The sequence below is a fragment of the Rutidosis leptorrhynchoides genome, chromosome 1 (assembly GCF_046630445.1).
Source record: "Rutidosis leptorrhynchoides isolate AG116_Rl617_1_P2 chromosome 1, CSIRO_AGI_Rlap_v1, whole genome shotgun sequence".
Lineage (NCBI taxonomy): Eukaryota > Viridiplantae > Streptophyta > Magnoliopsida > Asterales > Asteraceae > Rutidosis > Rutidosis leptorrhynchoides.
In genome coordinates this window covers 85807230-85817764 of record NC_092333.1, presented here as the reverse complement: position 1 = coordinate 85817764, position 10535 = coordinate 85807230, and the positions used below count along the sequence as shown (strand labels likewise).

The following is a 10535-nucleotide window of genomic DNA, read 5'->3' as shown; positions in this document are numbered from 1 at the left end:
CCCTTTTTACCCTCACACATTCATCTTGATCACCATCTTTCTTCTCTTCGTATCCATTAAAATCACTGTCTGTTGTCGTCCCACTACTTCCGAGCTACTCCATTTTGGACCGATGGACTTGTCAGTTTCAGTAACGATGTGTTTCTTGTGTTCGTTCTTCATTTCAACACCACACTTTTGGATTGCCAATCTAATTCTATTCTTTTGTATATCCCCTTGGGATGATTTTCTTGCTAAATTGTTGAAGTCATTTGCTTGGTGGTTCTATCGGACCCTTGCAGATATTTCAAATATTGAATTTGTTTGCATTCTCAATCGCCATCAAGGGGTGGACGAACAAGTTAATCAGCAAGAGGAGCTGATTTACGACTCAGACGACATAGAAGCTGATCAAGTTTTTCACAATGATTTAAGTTACGAAGCAGATGACGAAGAAGACTCCGTTGATGATTTTGGTTCCGAGTAGCCAGAAGCACTCAAGCACAAGTAGTCATTCTTGATGATTTGAATTACGAGCCGGCCAGAAGCATTAGTTATCAAGAGTTGTATTGTTAAAGTCTTCTTTCCCATGGATCATGGATGTGTTGTTTGTAATATTCTCGGATCGTATTTGCTTATTGCTAGTTACCATTGTATGTTTATATTATTGTTTGTAATATTCTCAGATCGTATTTGCTTATTGCTAGTTACTACTGTATGTTTGTAATATTCTCAGATCGTATTATAACGTGTATTGTATGTAATTGTCCGTTTAAACTTTGTTTATCAAACAGTATGCATGAAGGCTATACATATATTTGGATATGAGGTTCAAGGTTCAGGTTCAAAGTGCATGTTTCAAAGTCATCAAATTGGATGAGTTCTTCTTTTGAAACATTTAATTATCATTTCCCAAAAGAAAATAATTATAATTATCGATATTAAAGTTGGGACGAAAGGGGTACAATTGTGTATTCATAATTAAGTTCTAAAATTACTTTTTATAAGTTAAAATATATACGTATAAATGTATAATTAAATTTGTATCAATGCAACATCTATATCTATACAGTTATATAAAGCTCTAAAATGATGATGTTATAATTAAACTAATTACCATTTACTTTTCATAATGATGATGTCATAATTATATGCTAATTTAATTAAAAAATAATACGAAATCTTTTATAAAAGGAAATATTAATCTCTACTAAATTGTAATTTTAATTTTCTAAAAAAATTTAAAAGGCATTTATTATTACTAATAATTATTATTATTAAAAATATAAATATAAATACCCAACTTTGAGCGAACTTTATTATTATTATTTACTTTCAATATAATAATTATAATTATAATTATTAGATTATTAATATTCAAATATGGATTCTTTTTACTAAATTAATTATGTTACATATGTATGCGAAAATACATATCTCTATACATTTGTAAAAACAACGACAAGCTTCTTAATCAAACGAGTCATTAAAATAAATGAGTTTAGCATTTACATTCACTTAATACCTAAAACATGTCATTAAATTATTTCGTTTAAACAAACCCGTATTTTCACAGGTCATTTCACTAGTATAAAATATAAGAATATGTTAAATTTTACTAATAACGTAAAAATAAACAATTTTAAAACATTCATTCTTAAAAAAGACATCACGAACACTCTCACATGTTTTGTCCCAAAATGATTAATCATGTTTTGTAAAAAATGACCGATCACATATATAAAAATTATGTTACATCATTTTTTATAAATATATATAACATATGTAATTAAATAGTACATCTCTTTAAACCACTTCAAATCAATACTACAATAACTTCACCGTGGCAACTAGTAGCCCACTTCAATACTAGTTGTTAACAATTCGGAATAAGCCAGGATATATTAAATAGTCGGCACTTAATCATCAGACGTATATTGTACAATTTAGTGTGCCGTTTTGACACTTTTAAACATGAGCCTTTGAACCCATGACTCGAACCCTCCATGTCACCTTATCTCTCCACCAATTGCAAACTTTCTCAATCAATAACCATCACCATCAAAGAAATAATGTGGTAATGTCCCATTAATTTTTTCCTTTTTATTTTCTTTGCGTTTTTATGATAAAAGGAGGTTATTACTATATAAGCTATTTGTAAGAGTGAATATATTTGTAAGGGTGAATGGCGCAATCAAATTGGTCACTTCACTATTCACTCCTCAATTTTTTTTAAACGAACTTTAATTTCTCCACAATCAATTGGTCACTTCACTATTCACTCCTCAATTTTTTTTTTAAACGAACTTTAGTTTCTCCACAATCAATATATATAAGAATGAATGGGTCACGTCACTATTCACTTCCAATTCCTTTTTTTTTTAAGAAATTTAGTTTCTCCACAATTAACGTCCATTGATGGGTCAAAATCGAATTTGGTAATTAAAGTCGGTCAAATTCAAAAATGATTAACATTTTAACATGAATTTACACTAGAACTTTATAATTTTTGAGCAAAATGAATAATTTTAGACAATTATGTTAAAGTTTATTTTTATATTTATGGTTTTTTCAATATTTACACATATAATTTTTAAAATTTAATATTTAAATGTATACAGTACAATCCGATTAATCCCCGATTAATCTTCGAATTACCGATTAATCCTTCTAAAGTCTCGACCGATTAATCCCCGAATAACGAATTTTGCAACCTTGTATATATATATATATATATATATATATATATATATATATATATATATAGTGGTAGGATCAAGAGGGAAGTAACCAGGGGCGGATGTATTATAGAGTGAGTGCTGGTACGGGACACCACTGAAATACGCGATGTAGTGGAAAAATTTTCGGGGTTTTAACTAGTCACACCACTGGATACTGTAAAATTTTTTTAGTGACACCACTGGATACTGTAAATTTTTTTGAGTGACACCATTGAAATAAGCCATCTAGTATAAAAATATTTTGAGGTTTAACCGATGACACCAGTGACTAATATTCCTAGATCCGCCACTGGAAGTAACCAATCGGGGGGAAGCGGGGAGAAGCAAATTTATTTTTTTTTGTTTTTTGAAAAAACTTTGTTCACGAACATTATAGATGGGATGGAAATATGAACATTTAGTAGAGACACTTTGTGATAAATATTTTTATTTTGGCGGAAAAATGCTCGAAGAAGTAATATATAACAATTATCGTGTTTTTCGAGCGTATGTTTAGGTTTTAGCTATTGGGGTTTAGATATTAGGGTTTAGATATTAGGGTTTATAGGGTTTAGATATTAGGGTTTAGAAATTTAGGGTTTAGGGTTTAGATTTAAGGTTTAGATTTAGGATTTAGATTGAGTTTTTAACACGAACAGTTTAGAGTTTAGAGTTTAGGGTTTAGGGTTTGGTGTTTTGGTTTTATGGAATAAACCCAAAACACCAAACCCTAAACCCTAAACCCTAAACCCTAAACTCTTAATCGGGCTAAATTTTACTTCACAAAACATGAAGAGAAAAAAACGTTCATATTTTTCACGAACAATATTATCTTGAATGTTATTTTTGTCGATCGTTTTCCCGCCTAAATAATAACATTCATCACAAAGTGTCTCTTCTAAATGTTCATATTTTCATGTGATCTTGATGCCGGAAAAAAAATTCCAAAAAAATGAAAAAAAAAATTGCTTTCCCCCGCTTCCCCCCGATTGGTTACTTCCCCATTGATCCTGCCTATATATATATATATATATATATATATATATATATATATATATATATATATATATATAGTAAAAGAAAGCTATAAACGATCTTTGTTTTTTTATATATATGTTTTATAGAAATTGACTTTTGTTTAAATGTTATTATTTTGTGTAATACATAAGCTATTTGTAAGAATGAATAGCGCAATTTGATTGGTCACGTCGCTATTCACTCCCCAATTTTTTTTTTAAAACGAACTTTAGTTTCTTCACAAGTAATATAATATAAGAGTGCATGGCGCGACCTAATTGGTCGCGTCACTATTCACTCCCCAATTCTTTTTTTTTTTAAACGAACTTTAGTTTATCCACAATTAATATATATATATATATATATATATATATATATATATATATATATATATATATATATATATATATATATATATATATATATATATATATATGTACGGAGATGATCTAATGAGAACTTTTTTAGTGTTAGAACTCTAGGAACTCAAAGATACACTGAAATTCGAACATAAAGGGACACGGACGAGCAAAAAGGGGACACGGAAGAACAAAAATTAGGATAGTCGAACAAAAAAAAACGGACGAACGAAATTTTTTTTTGTTCGAATTACAAAAATGTAGAACACATTTTTGTTCGACTACCAGGTTTTTTGTTCGACTATCAATGTGTTCTACATTTGTTTATTCAACTATCAATAATGTAGAACACATTTTGTTCGACTATCACAATTTTTGTTTGACTATCCCCTTTTTTGTTAGGCTGCCTTTTTTTCGTTCGTCCTTCCCCTTTTTTTGCTTGAATTCCCTTTTTTTTGCTCGTCCGCCACTTTTTTTGCTCGAATTTCCCTTATTTGTTTGAATTTCAGTATATTTTTGGGTTCTCAAGGTTCTTACACCAAAAAAGTTTTCATTTGATCCATCTACTATATATATATATATATATATATATATATATATATATATATATATATATATATATATATATATATAGTGGTAGGATCAAGAGAGAAGTAACCAATCGGGGGAAGCGGAGGGAAACAATTTTTTTTTTTTGAAAAAACTTTGTTCACGAACATTATAGATTGGATGAAAATATAAACATTTAATAAAGACACTTTGTGATAAATGTTTTTATTTTGACAGAAAAACGCTCGAAGAATTAATATATAACAATTATTGTTTTTCGAGCGTATGTTGAGGTTTTAGATATTATGGTTTAGATATTAGGGTTTAGATATTAGGGTTTAGAAATTTAGGGTCTAGGGTTTAAATTTAGGATTTAGATTGAGTTTTTAACACGAACGGTTTAGAGTTTAGGGTTTTGGGTTTTGGGTTTAGGGACTAAATCCAAAACACTAAACCCTAAACCCTAAACTCTAAATCGGGCTAAATTTTACTTCACAAAACATGAAGAACAAAAAACGTTAACATTCTTTACGATCAATATTATCTTAAATGTTATTTTTGTCGATCATTTTCCCGCATAAATAATAACATTCATCACGAAGTGTCATTTTTAAATGTTCATATTTTCATCCAATTTATAATGTTCGTGAACAAAGTTTTTTCAAAAAACAAAAAAAAAAATTTGCTTCCCCCCTCCTCCTCCTCCCGATTGGTTACTTCCCCATTGATCCTATATATATATATATATATATATATATATATATATATATATATATATATATATATATATAGGATCAATGAGGAAGTAACCAATCGGGGGAAGCGGGGGGAAGCAAAAAAAATAAAAAATTTCGCTTTTTTTAAATTTTGTTTTTCCGGCATCAAGATCACACGAAAATATGAACATTTAGAAGAGACACTTCGTGATGAATGTTATTATTTAGGCGGGAAAACGATCGACAAAAATAACATTTAAGATAATATTGTTCGTGAAGAATATGAACGTTTTTTTTTTTCATGTTTTGTGAAGTAAAATTTAGCCCGATTTAGAGTTTAGGGTTTAGAGTTTAGGGTTTGGTGTTTTGGGTTGGAATAAACCCAAAACACCAAACCCTAAACCCTAAACTCTAAACCGTTCGTGTTAAAAACTCAATCTAAATCCTAAATCTAAACCCTAAACCCTAAATTTCTAAACCCTAATATCTGAACCCTAATATCTAAACCCTAATATCTAAACCCCAATAGCTAAAACCTCAAAATACGCTCGAAAAACACGATAATTGTTATATATTACTTCTTCGAGCGTTTTTTCGCCAAAATAAAAACATTTATCACAAAGTATCTACTAAATGTCCAACAAGATAACACGTTCGCGCCAAATGAATTCAAACGCATAACACATATCACGTGTGTCAATACTCTTCAAGCATATTACAATGCCATTAGCTCCAAAGAATATTGACTGTAGCTGATTTTTATTGAGCTTGTCATATGTTTTATAGAAGCGTGATTCATAATCTGCAAGTGTCTTCTCAATACGTGACTCCCCCATGTCCAGAGGAACCATATCACACAAGTGATAATATTCAGGAAGATCGCAATCTTCTTTGCAATCATGTATAACATAATTATAGTAACCAGTCAATTTGAGAGCTAAAGTTTGTTTCTTTTGAACGTGCTGCAAAGAAGATGAAAAGGGCACGTGATTCTCATCCTCGTGGTTAGTTATCCAAACTTGAGCAAGTTCTATGTTAAGTAATTCACAAACAATCTTTATAGCATCTTCAATCTGATCTCTTGCAGGTTTGAGTCCATGTACAATCTGTTTACACAAGCATAAAGTAACTATAAACATCCAGTATGTATCAGTATTTGGGAGTAAGAGCTAAAAATGGCATTCACTTTCAGTGGATAATAACCCATAATTTCAATGAACAATTTGAGTTATTGTGGCTCTTTTAAAAACATGTACCTTGTATGGTATACGATTTTGTACATGAAACATACTCAGACCCGCTTTCTGCAGTGAGAAGTATTAAAGGACACTGTTAAACATCAATAATGAGATATAAAGAGATAAGATTATTGCTAGGTTATATAATTTTTGGGGTACGAAACGTATAATATGAACTATGACTATAATTTCTGGGACGACAAAGGTATACATATTTTTAAGCCTTAAATATCATAAATTTATATTACACTAATAATCCAAATGTTTGGGTGGAGCAATAATTTATCTAGATGCAATAAATCTAAAGATAATCTTGAAAATTATAAGAGCATATATAAATTAGTGGAAGCTCGTTTTACGTACCTCGAGTGCTATATTCATCATTCTTAGAACTGCATGACCATCGTAACGCAAAGTTGAATGAAGCCAGAAAACACCAATACAACGAGAAGAGCTTTGAGAAGGACAACAAACAGGGATCATAACACAATGAGGCGTAAGGTAATTAAAGTCCTTCTCGTCATCAACTGGAGAGTTGTAACGGCCTATCTGTGTGAAACGACCAAGGAATGCAGTTATAATCATAGGCTGTTTATTATTAGCATAATTCACATCCATTATATTATACGTATAGCCCTCAGAATGTATCCTGTATTCAGCGAGCTCAACTTCAGGATTGGCGAATGCAAATGGTTGACCAGAAGTTGAAAGTTGCAATCTGCTATCGATTACTACAGGAGCCCAGAACTCAACTAATTCTAAACATAATGGATAACCATCCTTCATCATAGATAACACAGATTTTATCTTGCCTCGGATCATCAGAGAAATATCAGGTTCGACTGTGTGATTCAATTGGAGTTTTTATAAGGAAAGATGATGATTAATAAACAATTATTAAACAATAAAAATAAAAATAATTATATGCAAATATATACGTAGAGACGAAAAATCAATCACCTGAAAGTGAATTGTGTTGATCAGATCCCCCCACTTCATCTTGGCTATCAAAAACCCATAATTCATCACCATCATCAGATTCAGGAGTCTTGTGAAGACAATAGGTTCGAAGGATTTTAAGGAATTTAGAGACATCATGTTTCCGCATGATGTCTCCCACAACTACTAGTTCCCCTCCTTCCGGTGTTCCCATTGATATGATACAGTTGGGAATCGATACTTAATAACTGAAAATAATAATGATTTGAAAATTACCAACTCAATAAAATATATGATAAACTTGATTTTTAAGTGCTGTCCACAAGGTCTTTTGGCTCTATTTATTGAGGCAACGACAAGCATCGTTTTAGTGGTGTCTTGACTGCCGCTCAGAGCCTAAATTGATTCTTAGGCATGCTTTAAACCCCATGAAAATCTGATTCTACCATTTTCATGGCGTCCCCCCCCCCCTTTTTTTTTCTTTTTTCTTTTTTTTTTCTATTTATTTTATTATTTTTTTTATTTATCTTTGTTTTTTGTTTTTTTTTTTAATTTATTTTTTAATTTCTATTTTTTAGTTTTAAATTTAAAAAAAAAAAAGTCTTTTTTAGCCGGAGGTCCTCACGGAAGCAATCTCTCTACCCTGGAGTAGAGAGGGGGATGAATTTCCTTTCCCGTGGGTGGAGAATTCTCTCGACTCGTGGTAACAGAAACGACTTCTCTTCTAGTTTAGGGTAGAGGAAGGATTGTCTACATCTTACCTCCCCCATACCTCGCAGGCGCGGGATTGGGTATTGTTGTTGTTGTTGTTGTTGTTGTTGATTTTTAAGTGCATATTAATCTAAATAATCATCAGCAATAAGTTAGATGAATTTGTAACAAGACTAAAATGGTAAAAGTATAAGATTCGCACTGCATAATATGTACCAGATGCTAGTCCTTATGTATGCTGAAAAAATATCTATATATTATCAATAGGAAGTGGCATGGTTATAGGTTTGGGGTCTATTCCTTGCTTCGGATTGGTCATTTTAGCTTTATAATTACTGTTTTTTTTTTAATTCCCTTCATTCACAGAAAGTGGGCGGATTTATGTATTTCTCAACAATTCATTTTTTCTCTCTGAACCCATCGATCAAAATGTAACCAAAACAAGGAATAGACCCCAAACCTATAACCATGCCACTTCCTATTGATAATATATATGACCCAAACACGATAAATGAATCTTTTTAAACACTGAGCGGATGCTCCAGGATGGATGCGGAGTATCCGGACATGAAACAATATTTTGACCTATTTGACGCCAGTAACATTGTGACCCATTGCACTATACAAATTGTAAATATCTAAACTTTCCAACATAAAACTCTATTCAATATTAAGACCACTTTATAACATAACACCAAAATTAACATATAACATAATCATCATAAAAACAAGATAGACATTTCCTATTCCAACACTAACATGACTCTTAAAATTATCAGCAGAACCCATAACAAATTCATGTACATAACCAAGTTTTACAACATCATAAACATGGCAAAACCCTTAAACCACTTTTCATATCACAAGACCAAATCAAGACTTGATTCAAATTCTAAGACACAATACCCAAAAAAAGACACAACAAGAGCTTGGTTTTAAAAGGAACATGTTAACCACAAAAGAAAATCAATATTAATCTACCTTCACTATGTGTCAAAATATCACTTAAACAGATCACTTTTTCAACAACTACTCCACGGTTTGCCATTATCTATACCACTACTAGTACCTACAAAACGGGTCATCAACTTAAACATAAGCAATTAAGTTTAGTGAGCACAAATGCACAATTCATATAAACAACATGAGCAAATATATTAACATCAATTATAAACAAGATTAATAAACGCATAATGCTTACACTTAACCCAAATTATAAATTTTCCACGAATACGGATCCACGCCGCATTTATCACCTTGCGCAAGGCCATTTTTATCATTATAACAAAAGCTAAGAATCGCCACTATCGGCCAGTTACATAATCGCCACCAAGGGCCAAACTATTGACAACAAGGGCCACACAATCGCCAGTAAAGGCTATCATATTTATCACCAAGGCTAATTACATAACGCCACTATGGGCCAAATAATAATCCGTGGTCATAGCATAGTATACAATTAACTATATAAACCAACCAAACACATGAAATTGTTCTCACCTTCAGTTTACAACTGTGGTTGATGTTCCTTCCCCAATTTTCTTGACAATTTCTCACAAAAACCTAATTCATGTACAATAATTAATTGGTCATAATATTACTCACTCAAAAAGTACAATTTTTCTCAGAACATTTATAACACACACACACACACAATAAAAGGTATCTTTCATTTAAATTAAGTTATCAGCCATGAATTAGAATAAACTTTTACCCACAATAACAGGGTTATAAACCCGATTATCATTATCTAGCCATTTTAACACCATTATAACTATAAATCTTATGGAAAAAGCTCATACCTTTAAATTAGGACTTTTCAAGAACACACAAAAGCTCAAATCAAAGAGGCTAGATGAAGAATATAGATTTAGTCATGCTAAATAATGAAAACGGATGATGGATTAAAGGTTAACTGTTGAGAATCAACTTGAGGAAAATCTTCCTTCCCTGTTCCTGGTTCGTCACTCCTCAACCACACGCGCTTTTAATTTTGTCTGATTAAAAAAAAAATGTCGAGTAAAGAACCCTCCTGATTTTGACTTATTTCTTGTTCGTCCCTGATTCTACCCAAGGTTGTAAAAGTCGCGAGTCGGGATGCATCGGCCGAGATCTAAAAAGGACGCATCGGCCGAGTCGAGGACGCGCCGGGAGACGCATCGGTCGTTGACTAACGTTGACTTTATTAATAATTTCTTAAATATATATTTATAGATGTATAAAATAGTTGATTATGTACCATAAATTTCTTAGATAAGAACTTGAATTTAAATATAATCAAACTTCAAAGTCAATTAATGTTACCGA

General features: G+C 31.4%; 1 protein-coding gene across 3 annotated transcripts; it reads right to left on the bottom strand.

Annotated features, from left to right (window-relative positions):
• Positions 1-5904: 5904 nt before the first annotated feature.
• Positions 5905-10220, bottom strand: LOC139862399 (protein NLP3-like). 3 transcript variants are annotated; one of them, XM_071851014.1, is made up of 7 exons: positions 10031-10220; positions 9729-9791; positions 8279-8358; positions 7539-7765; positions 6942-7420; positions 6597-6644; positions 5905-6446 (listed from the first exon to the last, which is right to left on the bottom strand). In XM_071851014.1, the coding sequence occupies exons 4-7, from the start codon at positions 7729-7731 to the stop codon at positions 5970-5972; spliced, it is 1197 nt and encodes a 398-aa protein (XP_071707115.1). In that variant the 5' UTR covers positions 7732-7765; positions 8279-8358; positions 9729-9791; positions 10031-10220; the 3' UTR covers positions 5905-5969. The 3 variants fall into 3 exon arrangements, with proteins under 3 accessions (XP_071707115.1, XP_071707101.1, XP_071707109.1); XM_071851000.1 differs by lacking the exon at positions 8279-8358; XM_071851008.1 differs by lacking the exons at positions 8279-8358; positions 9729-9791.
• Positions 10221-10535: the final 315 nt, after the last annotated feature.

Bases quoted from the DNA above. Each gene is read 5' to 3' on its own strand.
- LOC139862399 (XM_071851014.1), bottom strand. From the start codon at position 7,731: ATGGGAACACCGGAAGGAGGGGAACTAGTAGTTGTGGGAGACATCATG. The intron at 6,645-6,941 runs GTACGTAAAACG...TTCTCACTGCAG, and splicing joins TGATGAATATAGCACTCGAG to AAAGCGGGTCTGAGTATGTT. The intron at 6,447-6,596 runs GTACATGTTTTT...TTGTGTAAACAG, and splicing joins AAAATCGTATACCATACAAG to ATTGTACATGGACTCAAACC.